Source organism: Hippoglossus hippoglossus, chromosome 21 (genome assembly GCF_009819705.1).
Source record: "Hippoglossus hippoglossus isolate fHipHip1 chromosome 21, fHipHip1.pri, whole genome shotgun sequence".
In the NCBI taxonomy this organism is placed as follows: Eukaryota; Metazoa; Chordata; class Actinopteri; order Pleuronectiformes; family Pleuronectidae; genus Hippoglossus; species Hippoglossus hippoglossus.
Genome location: NC_047171.1, coordinates 20,192,488 through 20,219,731, shown reverse-complemented (window position 1 = coordinate 20,219,731; position 27,244 = coordinate 20,192,488). Strand labels below are relative to the sequence as shown.

General features: G+C 42.3%; 1 protein-coding gene across 3 annotated transcripts in view; it reads left to right on the top strand.

Annotated features, from left to right (window-relative positions):
• sema5ba (sema domain, seven thrombospondin repeats (type 1 and type 1-like), transmembrane domain (TM) and short cytoplasmic domain, (semaphorin) 5Ba) overlaps positions 1 to 27,244 on the top strand; it is a 160,066-nt gene that overhangs the window by 52,030 nt on the left and 80,792 nt on the right. For all 3 annotated transcript variants that reach the window (XM_034573719.1, XM_034573718.1, XM_034573720.1), the window contains exon 3: positions 13,230 to 13,451. In XM_034573719.1, coding sequence (XP_034429610.1) covers positions 13,277 to 13,451 — 175 coding nt within the window. In that variant the 5' untranslated portion in view covers positions 13,230 to 13,276. The remainder of the gene's footprint in view (positions 1 to 13,229; positions 13,452 to 27,244) is intronic.

The following is a 27,244-nucleotide window of genomic DNA, read 5'->3' as shown; positions in this document are numbered from 1 at the left end:
GCTGCCGCCATTGCCCTGCTGTGTCTGTGACTCATCGCAGAGACGTAAAGCATTTAGCAGCCGGAATACCACGCGGTGAAAGACATGAAAGGCTTCATGGTCCTGGAGTAGAGGCCAGAGACCACCAGCGTCTTTTAAAGGACCAGAATCAGCTTTGTTGGTATTGCTAGTGATGCTCTGGTTTCAAACTTTTGGACCAGTAACACCAACAGATTTATAGCTACATGATACAGAGAGTATATGAAAGCACACATATCCAAACTTGATGAACACCCTGTGCTGGACAGAAGCGACGGAAACCCAGAAGACAAGAAATGTCCTCACATCAGCTGAGGCTCCCACAAACTTGGTGGGAGGTAAATGAAACGATTGTAGGAGCCTCAACTGGTGTGAGGACATTTCTTGTCTTCTGGATTATATCTACATGATAACGTTATACTTGCAAATGCAAAAATTATGACAATTAAGGGGGGAAAAAAATGTCTCTTCGTAATGCCTCAATGCATATGCAAGATACACACTGATTATATTCCCAGTGTGAATTCCAGTTACATATTACCAATAATCATATGATTGGATATTGGTCGTCTGGTTGAGCAGTTTGTCCGCGGTTCAATTCCTGGTTCCTCTTGAACCCACACATATAGACCCCCTTTATGGGGGTGGGGATCGTCTGTGGCGAAGGGCGCAACAACTTCTGTCCTGGGAAACTTAACTACTCCCTCTGAAACTCACGGGCAGAGCTTTTTGTCCTGAACACTAAAAGCCTTGGTTACTTTTTCAGTCGGCCCTACATCCATCTAATCAGTTGGGTTTTTTTGAGCAAGAACAGAAGCTCTGCAGAAATAAGCAAAAGAAAAACCCTTTGTGACCTTTGGCTCTACAATTAACGACCTCCACTCAGAGCGTCGGACGCCCGTCTTTGTGGCCGTGTCATGGCAGAGATGTGTTGGACGGAGCTTTTGTTTGAGCGGTTACTCATGTCTCTGGCTTTTTGTTCTCTAATAGCGAGTTATCTGGGCCCTGCCCTTTTGACCTCACCACTCTGACACACTGCTCTGCTCAAGGACTAGGCCACGACCATGAAAACTCAAAAGCCACCACGAATCATATGTAAAAAAAAAAAAAGTATGTTCTGAAAGTAAATGTACTGGATACATTCATGTAGATTCTGTTTAATTTATGTGACAAACATGAACGATTTGTTTATTGTCAATTAATCAATTACTCCAGTGATTTTCTACCTTTTTTCTTATAAAACAAAATAAAGAAGCACTTTTTGTGACCCGTCATCTCACATTTCATCCTGACATGTTTCAAATGGAAAACGTTTTGTAGGCTGGACGATTTAAAACTTTATAGATCAGAAGTAATGTTTTATAAACATACAATTTTGTGTAGTGGACACGTTATATCTTTTTTCCTGTCCCGTAAATCTCCTCCTGACCCTAGTTCCACCTTTTTTTCTATCGTTGATAATCTTTGGGTTCCTGTTTCTGGGTTTTTGGCTGTTGAAGGGATAAAAATGGTAAATTTGAAGATGCCTAATTAGGACTTTTGGAAGATTTCATGGCTATACTTTTAACTTATTTCATCAACACACTGTGGTGAGAGTTTGACAGAAATTATGATTTTTAAAGGGCAGTTAATATAATATCTATTGAATTCTGACCATTGAACATGAGTTAATAAAAAATCTTTTATGGTAAAAAGCAAGTGTTCATCATCTCAAAATTAGAACATTTCTTTTAAATTGTGTTGCTTCCATTAGTAAAAAGAATAACTGGTACATAAGAGACTGTTGATTGCTTCCTGTTATTATCAGTGGTACTTGATAATGTCCATATTCCACACTAACAGCTGTGTACAATAAACTGTCTGTACAACAGTATTTGATATTTCACGTTTGGCATTTCCACGGCGTTTTCAAACTACTGCTTTGTGAGACTCGTTTCTTGATAATGCACCTGAGCTCAGTCTGTGAAGTAACTTTCTAATGCGAAAGCGTTATTGGCCAAAATTGAACAGTCTCTTACTCCCCGAGCTTCGCTGAACGAATTTGGTGAGTTCAAATCAATACAGGCCTGGAGGGTGGGGGTGGGGGGGGTGGCTCCCAGTTCACACAGAGAAACAGTATCAGGGAGACGCAGAGAGAACTGCAGTCGATGTTATCAAATTATGGTTGTGGTGTGTGTGAGTGTGTGAGTGAGTGAGTGTATGAGACTGTGGTTGACAGTGCAAAGTGAAATCATAATAGAGTTTCTGAGGACCAGACAGAGTTATTACAGAGCAGGATGTGGAAAAGCTATAAAATGGCTGGCTGTTACAGGTGTGTGTGTGTCTCAGGATTGTCCACATGTATTTCACGGATCATACATGTAATTGTACACACGAGTGTGACACTCGACAGTTCGGTTGTTCGATCCCCTTCTCCCCCCTTTCTGCGTGCTGAAGTGTCCTTGGGCAAGATACTCAACCTGTGCCTGTAGTGTATGATTGATGTGTGATAGAGAAAGAGCTGCACATAGAAGCACTGTACAAATGAGCTCTATAAATACATAGACCATTTACATTTACATGACAGAATAGATGTGTGAGTTTAAGACAAGATCAGAGAGACAGATTCAGGATTCAGGACGCCCTCAGCAGTGGATCGTTCAAACCATATTACACAATCTGATTTGCCATTTAATCACCATTCGTATCTGTCTCCCAGGCCACTGTCCTGAAATCATACTCCTCCTGATGGTTTCCTGATTGTTACTGTTCCTAAGGTGGTATATTCTGGAGCTGAGATCCAGGCCAGCATGTGTTTGATCGTCTCCTCAGAGCGGTTCCACTGAAATTATACAAAAAACAAGGTGGTTCCAATCTTAAAAGTGAAAAACAATAGGAGAGCTGTAATCAGCTCTGCTTTCTGAGACAGGACATCGCTGCTGTATTTTCCTGAAGTAAAAAAGCACCGAGAGTTTTATCTGAACAGGCCGACTCTTATTCATGCACTTTGTTGGAATTTAACAAGTTTCCGTGACTACACAGTTTTGACTTCTTGAGTAGGTGAACTAGAACTCAGTTGTACCTCCGTCAAGGCCTTAAAGATGATCAAGCCGTACAAAATTCCACACACTCATATATAACAGCTCCCTAAATGTACCAATTTTTAGCTAGATCCATGAATTATTCTGCGGGAAAATGGTGAAAATTTTGAAAAACCTCTCACAATGTTAAAGAAGTGGAAAAACTAAATTTTATGAGTTGTTCCCAGACCCACACGGCTTCCTACCACTAATTTTCATGGAAACAAAGGAACGGGTAAAAATATAACCTATTTGGCATATGTAAAATGTGCTGTAGGGCTGCTACATTTCAGATTTTATATAAAGAAAACATTAAGTTGATGTTCTTTCAGGATCTCGTTTCCAATTTCAAAAACACGTCACTGTCACAGAAAATTCGCACCCAATGTCAAATATCACTAATCTGAAAACTGTAAGTTTGGTGCTACATCAAATGTTTTATTGATATGAATGATTAATGGTTGACACATTTTTCCACTTTGATGCTGCTGCTGGAGCTCCGGCTGCTTCTCTATTACAGATCACTAACCTCTGACCTCAGCTCTGGCTGCTGCAGTAACTAAATGCTATTTGCATAATTTGAGAGGAGTATTGCAATATCAGGATGTAAAATAGTAAGTGAAGCGCACTAGTTTTTAATTTAATGGAACAAATTGCTTTTTGGTGCTCACAGTTTATAATTGTGAAGATACAGATGAGTCCCAAACGGTTTTTAAAAGCAACCAGTGAACCTAACAGGATTTGCTGAAGGAACATGTCATTCGTCAGACGCTTTTATCCAAAGCGACTTACATTTAGTGCACTCAACATGTATGAAGGGCCATTTAGGGGTTCAGTATCTTGCCCAAGGACACGCAGAGGGGGAAGACTGAGGATTAAACCTCCAACAAACCCTTGTTTTTTCGAAATCTTGACATTTTAATGGTGAAAAGACAAATATTCTGCTAGAAAGAAGAAAATCGATGGACTCGAGAGGCATACAGACAGTCAGGTATTACACAGAGCCTGTATGCCCCTCCTACACACACACACACGCACTAAACGTGTACATTCACACATTCAGTGGCGCCTAAAAGTCTGAGACTTATTTCAAAAGTTGTGTTAGACTTTTGGACCCCACTTCAGGCACAGAATGGCTGCACATATCCAGTGTCTTTTCCTTTTTTTTTTTCGTCCCCGTCCTTGTGTTTCTGTCTCATCACATCACATCTCAGTTGTCAGTCCCAGAGCCTTATGAGTGTATCAGGTGGCACCTTCCCTCAGGCTCCGTAATGCCTTGATTCCACCACAGCCTGATTTGATATCAGACGTAATCCAGACAGTGGCTGCCATCCTCGCCACTTCATCAGCCCTGTCAGTCACTGTTGCCACACACACACACACACACACACACACACACACACACACACACACACACACACACACACACACACAGTTTTATCCAGTCCGAGGTCAGCCCTCCCTCATTCCTAAAGCAGATCCTTTCTCTGGTTGTGCCTGGCTTGTCAAGCATGAGCGAAGTGACTCAATAACAAGGGATGCGTGCCGTGACCCCGCCGTCACCCTTCCTTTCCAAGCAGAGAAAGAGAAAAACGTCTTCTATATCACCCTGAAACCATCTTTATCGCACATTCCTGCGTCCTTCCCCCAAGTATGTTGTCTACATGTTCAGCCCCGTTCCCTCGAGACTCTCACGAGGCCCCCGTTGCCCCCCGGCCCACCCCCCCCCCCCCCTATAGCAATGCGGGCATTAAAGAGATTGGTGGGGTTGAGCTATTGAGTTGAATTAGACATGGTCAATGTAGCCTTTGCTGTACCAAACCCCCTGAGGGAAAGAGTGGAGGGTTTGAATAGGATGGGAATATGGTGGCAATATGCAACCGTGGTGTGGTTGTCGGCATTCATCACCGTGTGGTAAAGTCGCTTTGATTTGTTAGTTTGATTAAAAAGAGATTTATGAAAACACACACTTACTGTACAGGCTTTTTTTCTTCACCACTTCTTCAAGTGAGCAGTAGCAACATTGAGACAAAACGAAATGAGTTCTGCTGCTTTTTATCCTGTTATAAACCTGCTTGATTTACATTCAGGATTGGAGGCAGTGATCGTGTGTTTAGTTCCTAGAGGAAACAGGTGTTATTTCCTTCTGTTGCAATTCGTATCTTGTTTGCATATGAGCGAGAGAATTCCTGTGAGCTTTTGGATGAGGAGATATTGGTATTCCTTTGCCATAAAAGCTACTGATGAGCGGAGGGTGGATCTCAGCAGGCTCTGTAGGAACAACACATTTTTTTATGCGATGAAAGCTCTGGAGGGGCTTAACTTGAAATCCTGCTAAAAGATGCTTAACAATGATATCTAATCACCCTCCGGGAGCGTCTCCTCATAAAGGACCAATTACACTCCTTATCTGTTTTCTGTGATGACAAATTTTTCTAAAGGTAACAAACATTGATTTTATTTTTGCCATCTTTGGCCACACAGACTATTTTTCTTGTCCTGCTGCAACATGGCATAAGATAGTTCTCTTTTACAGGTGGCAACTGCTTCCCAATGGACCAGAAGCAATTTAATCAGTGTCGTAATGGATTCGGATGAGACTGTGCCGGGGGAGTTAGCATTGACTTGTAATTAGAGGTACTCCCCTCGCAGGCGAGGTTGAAACGAGGTAGCAAACGGCCACAAAAAGGTGGAGTGAACTCTGGTAACTGTCTCGAGAACGATGGAAGAAAGAAATGAGGGGGCAGAGTGAAAAGAGAATAAGGGCTGATAAGCAGAGGAGAGGGTGGAAAATGAGATGGGTCGAAGTTTTTACATCTGTCACGAAAGGGATCAACACAATTGTCTGACAATCAAAGGTATAGATATTGAAAAGCTATCTGTTAGTTCCCCTGGCCGGCGGACACATCTGGAGGCAAAGCACCTTAGTAATGACAAGTAAGTAGGTCGACTGTCTATGCAGTAGCCTACATCCATTTAGTATTATTACCTCCCTCCAACACCTTTTGCTCATGCCTACTTCAAGCTTTTCATTGTCCGATAGCACTCGACTCACACTGTGTTGCATCCAGCTCCCACGGCCATAAAAAGGTCCCTAACTGTCTTGAGAGCAAAGGAAGAAAGAAGTGAGGGTGCAGAATGCAAAGTGATAAGTAAAGTAAATAAGGAGTAATTAGTGGAGGAGAGGGTTGGGAATGAGATCGAAATAAGGTTCAGGTTTTTGCATCCGGTGTGAGAAGGACAAACACAGTTGTTGTCTGATAACCAAAGATGTGCATATTGAAAAGCTGTCATTGTGGTCCCAGAATCTTTCCTTTAGTTAAAGGGGAAAAGTAACATCTGGAACAAAGGTACCTTTTGAAATGACATGGCAAGTCGGTTCACTTGTTATTTCTGTATTTGCACAGTAAATGCATTTACTGTCATCACCCTCTCAACACATTTTGCTCACATTTGCCTACTTAGAGCTTTTCATTGTTCTGAACACTCCACTTCCTCACACTGTGCTGCATCCAGCTCCCGCCGGTCGACTGGAGAGGTCTGTGCCGAAACACACTCAACCTGGTTCCCGCTGCCTGACTACCAATTTGCTGCTCTGTTGCCATAGATACATGCTGGCATCGGCAGGGACTTATGAGAGCCTGTGCTAAGGAAAGGTTGAGATTTACTGACTGCCATCTGGATAAAGAGAAGAATTTTTTTTTCTTAAAGAGGAGAGCTTACCTTGTTTATCTAAGAACTTTCCAAAATTATCTTGGAGCCAAGGCATTGTCGTATTTTTACTTTAAGCCTCTAGGAGAAAAAACCGAGGTGTTGGGTTGTTTACCAAGCGGCACCGTGCTGAAGCATCCCGATGAGATATTGTTTGCCTCCTGTAAATTGTCAAACACCGGCGGAGGGGGAGAGTACATTTACTCAATGTTGTATTTCACTAGAGTTTTTAGGTGATGGTGCTTTACATAAACGAGTATCTGGAGGTATTTTTAGGGCGTTTTCACGTATTAAAGTCAGGACCATGGTCAGAACCAAGTTTTATGTCTTTGTTGTCCTTGATCCGGTTAATTTTCATTTCACATTGCAGTTCAGAGAGCAGACTTAGGACTTTAGTGTGACAAACGAATGTCCTGTCGTCACAACCTACATGGCCTGCATGTACCTTTACTTGACTTTGATTGGTTTGTCGACTGGCGTCTGTCTTTTTGAATGAAGAAGTCTCTCCATTTGAATCTAGCAAAGGAATGACCCAGTTCACTTCATTAGTCTTCTTGCAAGTGTATTATCATAACTGTGGCCCGCTATTACCAGCAAAATGAACGTCTTTGTCATTGACTGCAGGAAATCCTCTGAGCCCCTTCCACTTCTTCACCTTCTTCTCCTTCTTCTATTGTTATACGCTGCCTCAACCTCCTGCTATTGGTCAGAAAGTCCAGCACTTTCCAAAGGAAATGTCACTGCAAACCATGGCACATTTGATCCAGACTGACACCACCTCTTTTGGTCTATTGGCACTTTTGACATCTGTCGTTTTGATTCAGACTAAACGGAAAAGTCAGACGTGAAGTCCAGACCAAATAAAGTAGGTGGGAAAGCCGCCAATAATAAATATGTCCCCCGAGTTGCATGTTCCAATTAAATGTCCAAATGAAAGTAAAGATTGCAGCACACTGGCTACCTGCATAGGGAGCAGAGTTTCTACTGTTCATTCAGACTGTTAGAAGAGTAATGAGGGTTGTTCAAAGTCTGTGGCTCTTGTGTTTTGCAGCAAGCTGTGACCCCCTCACCACATCCCTCTATGTCTGTAGGAGCCACCAGACTGCTTTTCTTTTTTTTCACGATGAATAGTTTAAATAGTTGAGTATAGTTTAAAGCTGCTGCTGGCTGCAGGGCTCAGTCTTGGAGTATTATGCATTGTGATGGTGTTGCTTTCTAAAGGATTGAAAATGTTCTTCCTCTTCAGTTTTAACAGCCTTAATGCAGTAAATCCCTCTCCTCATGGGTCACCAAGTTATTGACAAAGAAACGTGCCCGGACATCTATTAGTCCAATCTACACAAGTACCCTGTAAGTCCTCTGCATGTAGCGCACCTTTAATTGACTCAGTGTATCCAGCAGGATGTCTGATGGGCATGCAGCGGCTCAGTGAGTCTTTTTAAAGGCTTCACCTGTGTGTATGCATGTGTGTGTGTGTGTGTTTGTGTGTGTGCGTGTATGTGTTGGTGTTTGTAGAGATGGCTTCCTCCAAGGTATAGATCGTCCTGGTTCCTTGCTGACAAACTGTTGCTAATCCCAAACACAGCAGGAGAGAAAATTGGATGGACAGCATCTTTGGAGTGGCTGTAAAGAGCCGTGGTTTAAATACACACTCTCGTATACAGCACAGACACACAAACGCACACAAACACACTCCCTCTCAGGAATGGATGTTGGCACACAGCATGCGTCAGTTCTGCCCACTCGCTGTGACCCAGTATGGAGTGTGACCAGCTGTCCATGGCTGGATTTGCCGGTTTTCAAAGCTGTGCGTGCGTGCGTGCGTGCGTTTGTGCACACTTGTGTATGTGTATATATGTATAAGTAAAGGTGGGCTTGTATGTGAATAAGTAAAGTGTGTTTGTGTGTGTGTGGTGCATGAAGGTGAAAAGAAGTAAATTATGTGTGTCTGTGGGTGTGTATATAAGTAAATTGTTTGTGTCTGTATAAGTAATCTCTCTCTCTCTCTCTCTCTCTCTCTCTCTCTCTCTCTCTCTCTCTCTCTCTCTCTCTCTCTCTCTCTCTCTGTGTGTGTGTGTTGCATGTATGTGAATATACGTAAGTTGTGTGGGTGTGTATATAAGTAAATTGTGTGTATGCGTGTGTTCCTGTACTTACATCTTTGTGAGGACCATGTTAAGCATAGACCCTACAGAGTGAGGAAATCTTTTGGGAAGTGGGGACATTTTGACCAGTCTAAATTGTGTATGTGTGTGTGGTGCCTGTATGTGAATATAAGTAAGTTTTGTGGGTGTGTATATAAGTAAAGTGTGTGTGTTGTGTGCATATGGGTGTATTTAAGTAAGTTGTGTGTGTGTGCGCGCGCACACAGCTCAGTTTTCTTTATTTGACTTTCCTCCGATTTTCATGACATCCTCAGACTCCCCTCATCCTGCTGCTGACAGTACGCTTCCCTCATGTGTGTCCACACTCGCCCACCACAGTCGTAACTTGCGGCAGAGTCCTGGTCATCTGTCACGATCTCCTGCCCTTCCTGCTCTCACTCCAGCTTTTAGACTAATGAGAGAATTTGTAGAGTCAGCCGTTGACTTACAGGTCTCAGAGATTTAATGTGAATTAAGCATCTGCCAACACTGCTCCCGCAGATAATAGAAATAAAGGAATGGGGTTGGTTCTACTTGGTAAAACTTGTGCAGTGTAAGCATAATGTGCTCAGTTTGGTTTCAGCCAGGAACCTAAATTTAATCTCATCCTACATTGTCTTTGTCTCTCCTCGTGTTTCATGTCACTTTCTGCTGTCAGGTATCTACTAAAAGGGAAAATGGCAGAAAACAGACATGAATGTAGAGTCTGCTGAAGGTATTATTTTACATAGCATGAATACAGAGGCAGCTCATGCCAATACCAATCAGAATGCGGTAAATTGGGAACATATGGTCCATCTTTCAGGTTTAATTAAAAGCCTTTGTACAGCACAGTAAACAACAGAAGATGCTCTGCTTCATTTGCTTGAAGCAGGTATCAGTGCTGTGTAATTATGAATAAATATGACAGAGGAGCATTTTGGCATGTTACTCAAAACTAAGACAAGTCGAGAATAAAAAATAAAACTGAAGGGAAGTTTGATTATCATAAAGAACGTGCAAACTGAAAATTCTGTTTGGTTTTGATTAAATCCATTTGTAAAAATTGTAGGATGCACATCCATTAACATCAGCAAGTTAGTTGTGCACATTCAATCAGTTTTTCTTCTTATTTGCTTGAATGAAAAGAAAAAATTGAATGTCAGAAAACAGTTTTTTTTATAGGTATTTTTCTAATTTGAAAATGCTACAAAACAACAGATCCTACTCAATCCCCCGCCTGTTGGCTCACCTTGTTGAGTGGAGCCCCATGTTTGGAGCCTTGAGTTCCCCTTTGAATCCCCCACAGGTTGAATAATGGGCTAAAAGAGCCCAATTATCTGTAAGAAATAAATAAAGTGAAGAGATGGCAGCTGTGACTCAGGTAATAGAGTTAGACTTCCAATAACTGGAAGCATGCGGAAGTATCCATATAGAAGTGCTGTATGAATGGATGAACGTGATTTGCACTAAAAAAGTGCTTTGAGTGGTCGTTAATGCTGGAATAGCCCCGTATTAATGAAGTATATTTACTATATCCCAAATTCAAATATACAGAGTGGAAGTCTAATGAGAATCTCTCTATTGCCTAATGGGGGCACTATGATCTACAGTGTGAACAGCTGGATGTCAGGCAGTGCTCACACAGTCTACTGTCATCTAGAAGTGTAGTTTCAGTTCTGATGGATACCAGAATGTCATGTCAACTTTTTAAATTTTTGACGTCCATACATAAGTGATGTTGATCTTCAAAATAAACACAATCCCCTCTAGTCTCCCTGTATTATGTAGACAGGGACTTTTGTGTGTCATGTGATCTCGGTGTTTGCACTGTAAGGGGAACTTGCCACGGTTTTGTAACAGGTAACATAACCCAGAAGCAGACAAGAAGCGAATGGCAAGCAGGGCTAAAAGGTAGTTTACTTGGTTGTTGGGCAGGATCACAAGAGTGCAAACGGACGACAACTCCTAGGTGACGGTCACTCAATTGCCAGAGATGTTCAAGTCACGGTCACAGGCAGGTGGGAGGTCACATGGAAGGTCAGGTGATGTGCAGAAGCTCGATTACCGACAGTGCAGGTGATTTCTTCATCTCATGTAGTATTCTGTTTGCTCTGGCTGCCGATACAGTTTGCCTCCATGCAGGACAAACCGATACAATCATTAATTTATCCCAGCAGCCACTGGCCTTTGGAATAATTTATTGTGAGTTTATATATTGAGAGTGTTGGGTTTGTCTTTGTATTTTATGTTGTATTTATAGTACATTTTTCCGAGTACAGCTGAGATTTGTGTGGATACTGCAAAATGGATAATAAAGATATCCTTGATTCTTGCAATTTAGTCTTTTAAATATTTGTCGAGCAGGAGGAGATGCAAAGAAAATGCATTGCTGGATGGAGGACAGGTGAAGCCTTTATAGCTTGTGAGTCTAGAAAACAATGATGAGAAACAAAGGTAGAGGAGGAAGACGATATGGATGTCACCTTGACGTGACCCATTTCTGAGGGTCTCAACTTCTTGACACTCGAAAAATATTCATGCCTGCTCGGTTGGAGTGGTGTCGAGCTCAATAGGCCTGCATGTGGCCCTGTAGAGATTTGATTTTGTTTATCTTTGGGGTGACGTTTCAGTCTGGATGGCAAAGTAACAGAGTGGGGCACCTGTTGACGTGCACTGGGTCGTCTGCTATCCACGAGGTTGTTATCCCCTGCTCCTCCAGTCCGTTTGTTGATGTGTCCTTGGGCAAGACGCTGAAGCCTAAATTCCCCCTGACACCTGTGCCAGTAGAATGTGAATGATCTGTGATATAGAAATCAAGCTGCGTATAGAAGCGCTGTCAATAAGAACAAGAAAAGCGCTAAATAAATGCAGTCCAGTGACTATGGACGATTACTATGTGCACAATTGACTCTTTGGTGACACATATAAATCATTTTCAAATACAATATATCTGTATTTGTAGCAAAATGGCCTGATTAAAAAGTTAATTTAAATTGAAAAGGTTTTGTCTAAAAATATGTCTATATTTGGTTAGATAAGAGTAAGAATACCAGGTCTTATTCAACAATCTGAGGATGAAGCCAGAAGTGAATGTGTGATAGGGACATGACACCTGAAACTAACTGATGCATCACTAAAACCTGAATGCCTGGATTCCACATCATCTTCTGACTCGGAACAGAGATGTCTACGCTCTCAGCCTCAGTGTATGTAACGTAGAGCTGGTGTCTAGTGCAGAGTTCATTAAATACTTCCGCCGGTTTCATCAACCCTGTGTTTGCTGGCAGTGGCTGTGTTAGCCTGTTGACTCTGCAGTATAATGACAAACATAGGCTCTGTGTGCATTTGCCTAATTAGTTAGCGGCTGTAGTCAAAGGCGTAATTGATTGCAGAGGCAATGTGGTTGATTTGCAACTCAACCAAGCTAATAATTTGTTATTGATCGAAGCATTAGCAAGGAAAACCCCACACAGAGATGTAACCCAGCCAAAGTTGTGTAGAAAGTTGACGCTCTCAGTTTTCAATCTACTTTAATGACATTACACCTCGCTAAGCTAACGTCGTAAGGAGCGCAGGGCGGGAGATGATGAACTGCCAGTTCTAGCTCTGCACTGTGGACTCGTGTGTTATGACTGGAGGTGATTACATTTACTGAGGAAAGCATGAGGGTGTATTTGTGTGTCTCTTCCTGCTGGCTGGAACTACTTACGTAATACATGGATAGGGCAGCCAGACTGGATATTATTCATGGTAAAAACTGTATTTTGAGGATAGAGGAGTTGGAGTGAATACTTTTTAACACTTCTCCAGCACGTCTCTCAGGGCCACACATTTTTAAGTTAACTAACTCCTGCTCCACTGACTTGTGGAAACGTCCGCCTCATTGAACAGTCCACTATTGCTTTCAATTCTCCAATTTAATCAGCCATTAAATGAACCTCCAAAGTTTAACTGCACATTTCAAATGATCGTCTTAAGGTTAGAGGTTAGGCACTTCTTTCAGTTGGCTCATCGCTGAGGTAAAAGAGTTTTGTGCGCAGTTTTTCTGTATCTATTTTATGTCTCATCTTTCCAGCCACCCACTAGTTACCTAACATTCTTGCTTTCATCCCACGTTTATGTCCATTTCAACCAAAATTTTATATCTCTGCATTATTCTTCTCTCTCTGTTCCTCTGGATTCGGAGATGAGCGCCCTCAGGAGTTGAAAGCTTGGAGAGAAGACATGATTTTGACGAGAATAGTGAGCTTCTTTTCCTTTAAGCCTGATGTATTAAATGTATTCAGGTGCTGACGTTGTCTCTTCTCTCCTCCAGCCGTATCCCAGAGGCCCACCTTGGCAGTTAGAGGAGAGGTCATCACCATGACAGCGTCCTCGCAGGACTCCACGCCCTCGTCTATGGCTGGCCTCCTCCTCCTCCTCCTCCTCTTCCCGATTGTTTTCACTCAGAACTCAGTCCCGACAACCCCGTCATTGTTTGACCCGCTGACCCAGCCAGAGTGCACAAAGAAAGAACATCCAAAGGTTTCCATCCAAGGTCAGACATCATCTTTAACCACTTGTTAAACATCTGATAAACCTGTTTACAATGTTTACAATGTTTACATGGACACAAGGAAACTGAAAGTGTGTTATGTACATAGTAGCCTGATAATAATCAGATATCTCTTTCTATACTTTTGACCCATGGATGTCTTGTTTTGAGATTTACCCTCATTTGGACTGAGATGAAGGAACTTCATATTCTTCGCTTGTTGATAACGAATTCTTTTGAAGTTTTAATGCCAGTTTCAGTTCTAGTCTAGCTTTTGATTGAATTATTTGAATAATGGGACCCTCTTCACTGTGTTGACTTTCATCCGGTCATTACCAAAGCTGCACATTCATGCATTCTTGCAAAAACCCAGTGAAATATCTGGCAAAGCCCTCAATTATTCTCCATTGTGGACACACTTGGACATCTGTTGTAGTTGTTCTTATTCAACTACTTTCAAGTCCGTTTGGAGTCCACTTAGAGGATGCATGCACAGATGGTGCTCTTGTAGTGTAGTGGCCACACACACACACACACACACACACACACACACACACACACACACACACACACACACACACACACACACACACACAACTAGAATGGCACTCAGTAGAGCGCAAACGTCTGCCAAAGCCCAGTAGTAGTACCCTTGGATTCAATCAAGCTGCACTTACTCATTGACTAAGGATTCGTTTTTTTCATCTACATCCATCAATTATTTCCTGGTAAATCTTGCAATGTTAAATAAAGTGTTTTAAAATAATTCCTGGATCTGAACTAAATTTAATTGGTTCTTTTTTTTGCCCATGCCACAACGTCTACTTAATTCTGTGGAAATCCGTTCTGTAGTTTTTTCGCATTCACACTGAGAATCAGACGGTGTTGAAAACAAAACCTCTCTGGCGGAAGGTAATTAATTGAAGGGTGCACGGATATCTGAGCCTTGTGCACACTGAGGTACAAATATATATAGAGATTTCATGCTGACCTTTGTGTACTTGCAGATATTGACAGTGTGTCCAGGTTTCTATAATACCTATACCCAGTTAAAGAAACTTCTATCTACTCTGCAAATCGCAAATGCACTGACCATAATTATCACCATAATAATAATTCTGTGGATCTTTTTTTTTTAAAACACGACTATTATTTTCTACTCTGCCCTTGACGACTTTTCTATAAAGAGTCATAGTTATATAGTGAGCGTTATAATAAGTGATAGGAATAATGGTCAAAACCTCAAAAATATAAGGCCTGGGTTATAATATGAATAGTGTTTTCATCTGACTTTACCTCAAGGAAAAACTACAACAACTGATTTTAATATCATCATGTGTATCAACAGTTGTGACTCTGAATAAAACCCAAAGTCACAAGCTTTCTAAACATACACAAGACACTTTTCACAGCCACCAAAATCATTTTCCTGGTGCCACTTGCAACGTTACCTCACAGTTTGGCTTTCAGACAGGCCGGGAAAAAAAGAACAACAAAAAAAGCAAGAGGGGACAAGATAGAAATGATTGTGTAGAATAATGGTGCTCGCTATCTTGCCCGCTCCATCTGTACAGTGGTCCGAGAAACAAGGTCTTCCTCCCGGCGTGAAATGGAACAGAACAGTGTGGGGCACAGAATCACAGATAGACGTGGCACAAGGAAAGGTAAACACGCACCAAATTGCTGTGTTTATTTTTGAATAGGGCTGTTTGTGTTCCCCCTGCCGAGCGGTGACAAAGATTGAAGAAGCAGAAAAAAAAATCTTGCTGGTGAGAATCGAGGACGGAGACGCACAAGAAGAAGAGGTGGCCAGAGGGTTTTGTTGTGATTAGAAAAAAAACTTTCTGACATTTTCTCAAGAGCTCCTTTTTTTTTTTTTTTTTTTTTTGGAGTACAGGATTGTTTCCTTCCATGTCTCCTTCAGTACTCCGGGGCCATCTCGCCCATGTTGTCGGTCTGATCTCTGACTAATGGAACTGAAGATAGACATAAAGACTTCGGTGCCACTTGCTTTCAAACCCCAGAACTTGTGAAACGGCCATTTTCCTTTCCACAAAGCTGTGCTGAGTTCACCTATTCGCTGCTGAGTCTTTGCCTCTGTCCCACTTCACCCTCCAGGCCTCCAGATGTCCAGATTAGCCCGAGCTCACCGGTGCTTCGATTCAAAGGCGTGCCACTTGAGAATAGCTCTCATGGCAGGGAGCTGCGAGGCAGCTGGCCTGTCAAAGCGGGCAGAGCAGGGCATTATGGGAAGGCAGCCGTATAGAAAAGGCCTGCACAATGAAAGTGTCAGCGAGAACCTGAGATTAGCCTCTGTGATTGATGAGCGTTTTATAGGAGCTTGTTGAAGCGCTACCTCAGTCACCTGGAGGAGACCCGGAGAGCTGGCTTACTTTGGGTTTGGAGGAGCTTAAACTCATCAATACGCGCTTCACATGTTTGTGCCTTTAAATGACAAGTAATTATTTGTGTTGTTATGTCTGACTGCCTAAGTAGGGTTTTTCTGCAGCACTTAGTGTCCGTGTGTGATGCAGTGAGATTTAATCCTTGTAGCGTGTGTGTCTGAGCAGGGTGAAGGGATCAGCCGTCCTCCGGTCTCTGAGCTGGTTTGTCCAGTGGAGCGTGCTATCTGCATTAAGCCCAGTCCTGTTCCCTCAGAGTCTTAAGGAAAAACAACCTGAATTTGTCGAATGTTAGGACAAATTTACTGATACATCTGTTACTCCTGAATCTTTTACTTTGTTAAAACTTGCACAGTATCAACAGAAAAGGATTTCCACCTGGTTCTATCAGATTTAATAGGCAGCCAGTCTGTCTTTAAATATTTTATTTTTAAGGGCCACCCAAGTGGAATCTATGTGTGATGCTGTGAACCTGCTGCAGCAGCTCTCAGGCATCAAATACATTGCATTCATGGGATTTAAGTCTATGTTGTTACGCAACACGCACTTGAATTCCAGGAAGATGAAAGACTCATCCATCCATTCCATTATCTATACAGCTTATCTCTTGAGGGTCGAGAGGAGGGCTGGAGCCAATCCCAGCAGACATTGTGCAAGAGGTGGGGTACGCACCGTGGTCAGCTCGCCAGTCTATCACAGAGACAAACAACCATTCACACTCACATTCACACCTCCAGTAATCCTAAATTGCAGGTCATTGGACTGTGGGAGGAAGCTGAAATACCAAGAAATACCTTGAGACACAGGGCGAACATGTACAACTCCACAGTTTGGCCGGCAGGTTCAAACCCACAACTTTCTTAGAACATTGCTAACCTCTGCACCACCGCGCCGTCCCAAGATAAAAGATTATTCCACAGATTGCTGTTGTTTCCACCCTTAGTGTTTTACAGTCTTTACAACCGTTGTGAAATGAAGCCATGATTTCTTTGTGCATTTCTTCCTCTGTGGCATGACTCTTGTTGCACACATTCTTTTAAATGTGCAACTATTAGAAAAACATGTCAGCATCGGTAAAAGCAACTGATTATTGATAAGCTCAGAACCGTACGATTCCTGTGATTTTGACAGTTGGAACCATATTTCGATTCCCATCGCAAATATCAAAGTTGTTATAAATAGCTTTTTATCAAGACATTCACCAGATACAGAGAAACACTATCATATATGTGAGGTTGCATTTTGTCCACATGGCAAAAGTACAGTTAGTCCAATATTCATCCTTGTGTCCCAACCTCCTGAGGGAAATAATAATAATAATAATGCAATTTATACTATAATTCAATCTATTTATTTATTTAATTTATAATTTGTTTGTATAGCACTTATCTAAACAAGGTTACAAAGTTCTTCGCAAAATCTATGGCAAAAATTAATTAATCAAAAATAAAAGTAAAATAAAAGGTATTTAATTCAAATATCTTCCTCGTTAGCTGGCAGATGCTTGACTATGGTCACGAGCTAGTCGCTAACTGTGTCTGTTTGGTGCTGTGCAGCTAGTGAACAGTGCCCTGCTGTGGATTACCAATAGCAAATTATTGATTTGGAAAATCCCTCTGTAGTCACATTAGTTTTCACCCACACGCAGCTGGAAAACATCAGAGAAACAGCACCTGAAGTTGTGATGAGTAGAAAACACTAGTTGGCATCACCAGAGGAACACGCACAGACGGATCTAGACAAGCGTCTAGCACGCTGAGAATCAACGCTCTCCATCAGCCTCGACATCACCGTGTTTTTACAGTCTGCTTAAACGCACCATAAACACCGTCAGCTGTGAGCTAGGATGTCTGCCGTGCCAGAGGACGTGCCACTGTTACACACTGTGTCAAACACACCACAGATCAGGAAAGGAATCGCGCAACCTCCACCCACAGGCGAACACTGTACAACCCGCCAGCTCCTGATTTAGATGGATGATATTGGCTCGCTGCATAAGACTCCGGGTCTGATAAGAGCGCGGGCATGAGGGCAGCAACCGGAACGCTCTGGAAATTTAGATATGAAGTCTGTTTTGCGATTTATAGAGTCAGCTGTGAATTTCTTTGTGAGGCCCAGAGAACTGGTTTTGGAGGGTGTGTGAAGGGTCAGTCTGGTTTGTTAGAGAAATAGATGAACTCTGCACCTTTTTTTTTACACCCAGCGCAGCAATATCCATCAAGACGGGGAAGAGGAGGAGTTGTGTGACGGCTCCACACTATGGATCATCTGTTCTGCTCACATCAATGCAATGTTCCAACTCCAAAGAGGGACATTGCCTTCCTTGCAAATCTCTAGTCTTTTCCATTCGGTTTGCCCTCTCTTCTGCCGAGCCTGTCCGCATTCTTCCCTCCACCCATCTCATCTCCTCTCCTCTCTCATTCATTCTCCTTCTCCTCTCCGTGCTCCTCCTCTCAGATCCTCGTTGTCACTTTTCTCCCTCACTTTCTCCTCATCTCTCCCTCCATCATTTGCTCGACAATAGGGGGAGAAATGTATTGTGCGCTTAGTACGAGTCCCTCAATCTCTTTCACCGTCTGGGTAATGGCGCTGTCATTTTGCTGCTGTCTCGCTGCCCGACGGGCTCTTGGACAGCACGCGAGCGATGCTACCTTCAAGACATGACTTTCACTTAAAAGAGAAAACGTTTTCCACATGAAGTTCTGCTCCTCTTCTTCTTCTTCTTCGTCTTTGGTTTATATTCTCCTCTTGCTTTGCCACCTGTCTCTGTTTTCCATCTCACTCGCGATTACAGCGGTGGGCCTAATTGGAGCTGTGCTATCAGAGCTGCGGTGTGTTTGCAGCCATCAATCATGTGGCTGCGTGGAGCTGAGTTTAGCATGCTGCTGGGGCCAGTCGCTCACCCACTGATGGCATGTCAGGATAACTGGCCTGCGAGATAGCGGAGGATCAAAGAATAGAAAACATTTAAAGGCTTTATTGCCTCGTTCACTGACAAGTGGACAGGCCATGGGAAATTGCTGTTTTTCTGTGTTCTTGCTGTCTCCCTCTGGATAATAAAACCTCTAAAAATTGCCTCGTTGTGGTAATGCATCTGTACTTTGATGTTTTGATGTCTTCACAAAAGTCATCGAGGCTGTACATCCACTACCTCACACCTGGTATCATGTCTAACTCCCCAAACAGCTCGAATCTGAATTGAATTCGGTCATGTTAACCTTCGGTACAATTGCTAACAAACCAATTTTCTCTTTGCATCAGTACGACCGACTCGTCAAGTGAAAAATCAATCTGCACAAAAATCACGTGAGAAATCACTTCTTCTAAATGTAGATCTTGAAATCCATTCAATTCTCAGTTTCTTTGAACTCTGTTTTTCATAAATACCTTCTCATATCTAGCTAATGGCTCTTCTGAGCAGCGAAGTGAAAACCATGCAAGAGCAGTCTTTAGTTCCGAGAGTAAAATTAGTTCCTTTAAATATCTCATAGCAGTATAACAATAGTTAATTATATATGTAGATATTGCTTATGCATTGTCTTTTAATTTTCGACCTCTTTGTGGTGTATTTGTAAAATGTTTCTCATTCTCTGCCCATGAACAAGAGTTTAAAATCACAACCTGCAATCTCAATCTAAACTTAGTAATAATTTGACATTTATCATGATTATATATCTCAAATACATGTATGGTTACATCGCCCTGCCCAACTTGTCGGACTTCATGGATATTTTTAGTTGAATTCATCTTCTGGGTTAAGTATCATGGGAGAATGTCCCTCGTCCTCATGATGGTCAGTAACTGAATCATTGGTGTGAGTTCCCCTGCAAAAATAACAATACAAAACGACATGATGCAGCTTGTTAAGGAGATGAGACGACTCATCACGGATTTCAATATTTCCCGACACACTCCAACAGATTCTTTGTGTTCGAACACCACCCTGCAGCACTTTCGCAGATACCACGGCAGAATGTTCCCTCTGATTCTACCCCTGCCTGTGACAACAGTGCTTACATTTCTGTCAGTTTCATAAGGCCACTCTTGACAAATTCTCAGTAGTTTTGGATGTTGCCTCACCACTGGTTTTGTGAGAGGCGGGCGGACATCTCCACCAGTTTGCTGACTGAGAGGCTATTAGCCTCCTGGCCCCGGCACCGTACAGCCCGTGGCTGCTCATTCCTCTGGCCCCTCCAGACCCTCTACACAAAACCGGCCCGTAGCCCGCGGACCCCTGCATCTGAATTCACTCGAATGAGAGGAGGTGGAGGGGGAGGACGGAGGGGCGGAGGAACGACAAGGAGAGAGAGGGATACAGAGGGAAAGTTGTGCTCCACTGAGGCACGACAGCCTCTCTCAAACTATCACCCTCCGAAAGTGTAAATCCAAAGTTAGAATAGTAGAGATACTGCGGAACAGGACAGGCGAGACAGGGTGGGTGAGAGTTAGGGCGAAGAGCGATATGAGGAAGAGCGAACCAAACGTATTTCAAGGGATTTTGACCAGATAAGGCCGAGGTGTGAAGGCGCAGGGGGAAGTTTTCCTCCTTCAATACTGAGCAGCGCTGCAAAATGTGGTGTTTATGATGCTCCTCCAGCTTACGCAAAATATCTGCTCACAGTTAATGGATATTGTATGTAAATGTGTACCTTGCAGGAAGGATTTATTCCCGTCCTATCATTCGGCCGAAGTTGTCATTTTCACATTTTTCTCAGCATGTTGCATTGACTTAAATTTATTCCGAATGCAATTATACACATGCCAACTCTAGGGGCGATCCTTCATTCACAGAATTGTTTGCCAGATAGCATCAAATCTCCTTATGACATGTTCTGTTAACAATATTGGATCGACGATGTTGCCCCGAAGATAACCATTTTTGATATGGCAGTCTTATTCCTATTAGTCAGACATTGTGTTGCTGTGTATCCCCCTGCAGGCGGATGATGACAGACAGACGCATTTAATACAATATGTCTCATTCATAGCTCATTAAACAAGTGCAGCGCTTGAGGGGAGAAATCAACTCTGATGCCTGATCGTACTGCTAATGATAAAAAAAATATGATGTAGCGCCGGATGTCGTTATAGGTGAACATTTGCCGTGAGACTGAGAATGAAAGTGCTTTGTGAAGAAAAAGCAAGTTTACTGAAATAATAAAAGGTCATCTATGCTCCATCGTCCGCCGGGGGTTTGTCGGGCACTTAAAGGATTTGCCCAGTCAACAGCCACATTTGTTCTTCCAGGACTTTTAAATGGATCTTAAAGCCATAACCTTTAATCACCCAGTCAGACTCATTTTAGTCCCACTCACCAGTCCTCTCGTTTTGTATAACTACATCCCCCTCATTCAATTTATTTCTGTCCCTACTTGACTTTGCTGCTCTGAAAGCTTTTCTTATTTTATTTTTTTTTGCATCGTGCAAACATGAATGTCCCTGTTGGAGGACTGAAATAAGTGGAGGCCTGGGCCCTGAGCCTGACTCCTTTCCCTATTATTTAAACATGCAGTAAAACCAATAGCTAAAAAGTCATTTTTTACCCACACTGTAGTAATGGTGCCCTCAAAAGACCATTTGTGCCCTGAGTGCCAAAACTGTTTGCTATAATTGGAGGTACAGTCATTAATGTGTCCTTTTCTCTCTGTTTTGTCACCCAGTGTTTGGTGCGACTGTTAATTACTACTTTTGTTCTGATTTTAGTGTAGATCACAACTGCAGGAATAAAACTGGTCTGTGAGATAGTTTTGAAATAGTATATACTATATATAGTATACATACTTATATATTATATCTACTTATATGTTTACACCAGGGATCAGAGAGAAAGGGCATATCAATCCATTCTACGTCCTGTGCATATGGCAGAATTGACAATAAAGTTGATTTTGACTTTGACACAGTCTGAGCTGCAGGTCACTTTTCCCAAAGACAGTCACCTTTAAAGAAAAACCTCTTATAAAGCTGCTTTCATACATGCACTGAAATGTCCTGGAGTGGCTGTATGGGACATGAGACATTCTCATGAACTCTTCACGCCAGCCCTTTTGTAAAATGAGAATACAGTAGGTAAACCTCTTGAAACTTCGCAGCATATTGACAACGTGTCCTTCAAACGACAGATGCAAAACTGGGAGAATACAAATATCTCAGGATGAAAAAGGAGGATCATGTAGGATCCCTACATGAAGAAAGCACCAACGCAGATGACATGACACTGGTGTTGATCTGCTGTAAATAAAAACACACGCTGGATTTATTTGTCATGAACAGTCTCCTGCGGCGTTCTTCTTACGGCAAACTCCACATCTGAAAACAGCTTGAATGTTACTGATCCACACACTCGCTCCTGTATGTTCACGGTTTTGAGGCTTTTGGTCAAACAAAACTTAAAACAACTAATTTTGATTCCATTCATGTGTGTGGGGGGTCAGCCTGCTCGACCAGAGGAGAAAGTTTGGGACCAAAAAACACAGATACAGGAAGCTTTGAAAACTTTTATGACATACGTGTCAAGGGGGCAGCTTTTACTGGAATAAATGTTGCACCACAGTGGGACACACTCGTATTCTGGACTGAAAGAAACAGACCACAATCACCTCATCCATCACCACCTTCACATCCTAATTCATTCAGGGGCTCAACAGAGACTGAGCCGGAGCTTCTGCTGGGAAACAGGACTTGAGAGTTTATGGCCATGCATCGTCTCTGTGAGACAGAGGTTTGTGCAAAGTGCTGACATGCTGCTGCTAAACAGGTTTAATGTTTAACACTGTTTACCTCATGTTTAGCGTGTTGACATGCTTATATTTCCACGCACTGGATACAACGTAGAGCTGAGGCCTCTTGGAATAACCACGAACCTCAAGATAGAGCTACAGAAAGTCAGAAGAGGTGCAGAGTTGTTAGGATTCAGGAATGCAACTGCTCATGATTAGTTGCTCAAATATTTCAGTCTGGACTGGTCGTCCGACCGACCCCAGAAACCCATGCCCCGACATCCCAGTGCCCAGAGCACGTCTCTCCTCTGTCACCTGGATGCCCCTGACAGGTTGGCGTTGCCCAATTCAACTTTTCACCTCTCACGGTGAACAGATAAAGTTAAGATTAGATCTTGTTTCTTTCTCCAGGCTGCAACTTGAGGGAATCTCACATTCCATCAAGTTTTAAGCCATAAATGAATAATCTGTGCCTGAGCTGTTTGGTTTTCTGTGGGCGTGTTTCTGCAGCAACAGGGTTTTAATTTTAAGCTGCAATTTGTTGTCATTTCATTCCCTCAGCTCCATAACGCGTTTGCATTTTCCAGCTCCGACTGTTCTTCGCCTGAGTTCGACTCTCAGTGAGACGAATGCCTCCGCCGTCCTCCTCATCCCTCCACTCATCCCCGTGGCAGCCACAGGCTGATGCATTAATCCGTCTCCCCGCCGTTTGCAGAGGGGGGGAAAAAGGGACGCAATAATCGTTCATCAAGTCCAGCTTGGGGCCCACGAGTCGACCTTGAGAGAGGGGGCTTTCATATTCATCCTGGCTTTATTGGGGCCTTTTTTTTTCACCCCACCACCCATCCAGACAGTTATAAGGGCAAGAAGTGAGCAGCACATATAAAACCACTTGTAGACAGAAGGATAAATGTCAGTCAGTGAAAGACCCCTCGCTGTCAGAGAGGCCTCTTTTAGAGAGTCAACACGCTCCCGGTTCATGAGTCGTCCTGCATGAATCAAACTCAGGCTTTTCTTTCTTCTTTTTTTTACCAGCTTTGAAGAGACGTCCCTGTTGTGTGAAATGTGTTTATGCTTCCAAGTTCAAATTTCAAGTGATTTACGCTCCGCATGAAACTCTCTGAACCGCACTAACAGCTCTTGTTTTTACTGTTGGGTCCATAACGTTTCTCTGGGAATAATGCTCTCGTTATCTGTTTCGCCACCGCACATTCTAGGTTAATGAATCATGTCGTATGCTGCGTTTCCATGGTCTCATTTTTATGTGGACAATAAGTCACCTCTTAACAGTCTGGCACATCTCTTAAATGACGTCATTTTTCTTTTCTGGATGTTGTCCAGGTCATATTGGGTGTAACGAAGGGGGCGGGTCTTCAGTTTGGGTTTGACGGCTGCTGTATTTTACTTAGACGCAGACTGAACTGAGACCAGCATCAGGTTTCTTCATGATTACTACTCTATTTTGTTTTTTAAACAATACTATAATGCTATAATGGGCAACTGTAGAAACAACGGAGAGGAACTAAAGCAATATTGTGACATTAAAACACACCCAAAGAAAATTCATCAGAATACAAATCTTACTTGATGGACTAAGAATACAGGTAAATTGCATAGAACAGGGCTGTAACCTGAATGTAAGAAGTTCCAAAGGCTTTTAATGTGACTGAGGTGGTTTCCTTCAACTTTTCATGTCTGCGAGTCTTATCTGTGTATTGGCCTCAACGTTTTCGGCTGTTGTTAATCTCTCCACGTTTCTCCACTTTCCCTTGCTTCTTGTATGTTAATATGATCTGACTGTGGAAGGGAGTGAGAAAAACATGGGCTCAGCCTTCAGGCTTCATCGGAACTCGCACACAAAACACGACGACGGCCTTTAATTAGTCCACCGTGATCGTTTCACTTTACACACAGTAATATTGATATTTACAGACATATTGTTTATGACTCTGTTAAAAGTGATACGTCACACTTCACTGTGTTTTTTTGAGCTGTAAACTAAATCATATATCTGTTCTTTGATGAAATACATTAATGCTGGTTTTAAAATCACATTTATTAAGAAATCTGTGGGTTGAATGTGGCTCATATCGCCACCTAGTGTTTCAAACCGTCTTCAATGCTTACGTAGAGTCAACTGTCTTTACTATGGGAATCTGGAAAGCTGCGCTCATTTTCAAATGTTTCAAATGTTAAAACTAAACCACCACATTTCACATTGCAAGCACAGTGGTATATCGTATGGTTAGGAGGTAGGTAGGCTTGTCTCAGCTCTGCCTCCTAGCACTTCGTTCAAGGCATTTTTTGGGGGGGGAGACACTTCACCCATAAGTTAGGGGGAAGTTGCACCTTTAAGATGTAGTGTAATATTGTAATATGTGTCGTGATCATAATCCTTCAAAATGTTGCTTTCTAATTAATTTCAAAAGTTCACCTGCACAAAATGGAATATACAACTTTAACATATTGGTCATATTTGCACATTTCAGTGTTGGTTTTGTATTTTTGTATGAAATGATAATCTCTGGAAAGCTAATGAGGTGTTGCTGTGCATGTTAATGTAGTAGGTGCTTAAAGTGAACTTTAATGATCTCATTTGTGATCCCATGTTCTGTTCTCACATATACATGGACGCTGCACACACACACGCACGCGCACACGCTCTGTTCACACAGCTGCCTGTGAGCGTGTTGTATTCCTTAAGTCAACTCCTCTGCTCTATTTACATAATATTGTGTGGCTGAGGATGGTCTGCACTCGCTGCCACTCCCCCTCTGCCCGTCCAGCTCTGGCCTCTGCAGCCATTAATCAGAGGGTGATGTACACCAGCTCGGTACAGTTTCTACACCCCCCCCCCCCCTGCATATCAAACATGTGCCTAGGCTCAAATATGAACATTTTAAATGACCTATATGTGCATATATGTAATGTAAATATTTATAGAGACAATATAAGAGATTGCCTCTTGTAGAATATGTTTAGTATCAGAATAGCACTATAGCATCCAGTAATTTATTATGTGTGTTAAGGTTATCAGTGATTAAATCCTGTGTGCGTGTGCGTGTGGGTATGTGCGTTAGTCTATTATTCATTTTATATAGGCTACATTACGTCTCTGCGCTGGCTGGTTGATTAAAAGTCATCGTTGCTCCTGGTTCATGTTTCTTTTATTATTGTTGTGAATGAAACCAGAGCTGTTGTAGATATAATTAACCATGCATCGTTCTGTAGCTTCGGGGAATTTATGTGCTGGCACAACTTTGTCTTCTCTGAGCTTCTGGGCACTACATGCAAGACATATGTTACAGTAACATTCAAGGCCACATATTATGTACCTAATTGTGGCTCATTATTCATAAAATACTATATTAGAAGTATACTTCACAACATTAAATGTGTATATTTACACTGATAAAGCCAAACATGTGCTACTTCCCTGCTGTGAAATCTGATTGACAATGACACAGTTCAGATAAAGTCTAACCCATATTGACAGCTGAGCTACTTCAGCGCCTTGAACCCTAGCAGTTTGGATTAAGAGCTAATTTAAGAGATTAACTAAAAACAATGATATAATCTAATGTGTCCAAAGCTTCAATAATGGCAGACAGAATACTGGCCATCCTTCCAGGGGCGTAGCACAAGATTCTGGGCCCTTTACACAAGTAGTCTCTGTGGGCACCCTTCCTCTCTTGTTTCATGATGTCCCTCAGGCATATTTGAATTTTTTCTAGTGTCAGAGTCAACTGTACAAATTAATCTCTAGTGGTTGTTAGGGAAGTCACCAATGAACAGAAGTGTAAGTGATAATGATCTGATATGCTTAATTCTGCACAATAGGAAATCTCCCGAACCCTGATCACACCAGAAACCTCACAAAGGTTGTAGTTATACTAAAAGGTAATGCAAAAAACCTCAGGGGCAGGGCAATAGGCTCTCTCGCTCTCGCTCTCGCTCTTGCTCTCACACACACACATTTATGGCCATTTTCAAGATAAACCCTCCGTATAAACACATCTTGCTATTTTATTTTTAAATTTGTGTTTCCTGTCATTATAAGCAGTGTATCTGTACGGGACTTTTATTGTGAAGTGGTTGTTCTTTTTGAGCGAGACTGTCGAAAAATCGAAAGTCATGTCGTCCTGGTTCAAGTCCACATTGTTCAATTCTTATTTCACTATGGGCTCTCAGTAAAGGCGAATAAAACCCTCGGCTACATGAACATCAGACAACTGTGAATCTGCGACACACACACAGCCAGTGTGACCCGGTGTAATAAACTGTTATTGATGAATGGACTCACCTTTCTGTGGAAAGAAATCTTCCAAGAGTTGTCTGCCCTGTTTGCTTTCTTTCTCTTTCCTCTATTTCTTTTCTTTTCTGATTCACAGACTTGTCCTGACATATTGAACACCACTTCTCCAGTAGCCAGTCGCTCACTGACTTCGATTATGTTTACAGAAGAAGCCTTCTGCAAGGACTAAACCATTTGTTTGTAGGGGTGAGACCGGTGACCTCAGGAAGCCTCCACTAATTTTGGATCTTTAGTCAATAAATCGATTTATTCATCCAGTTTAAGCCATTTTCATTAAGTTCTTAGAAATTAAATGAATAACATTTAAAAAAAATTGTTTATCATTCAGTGCCCGGTGCCCCCGGTGCCCAGTGGAACAGA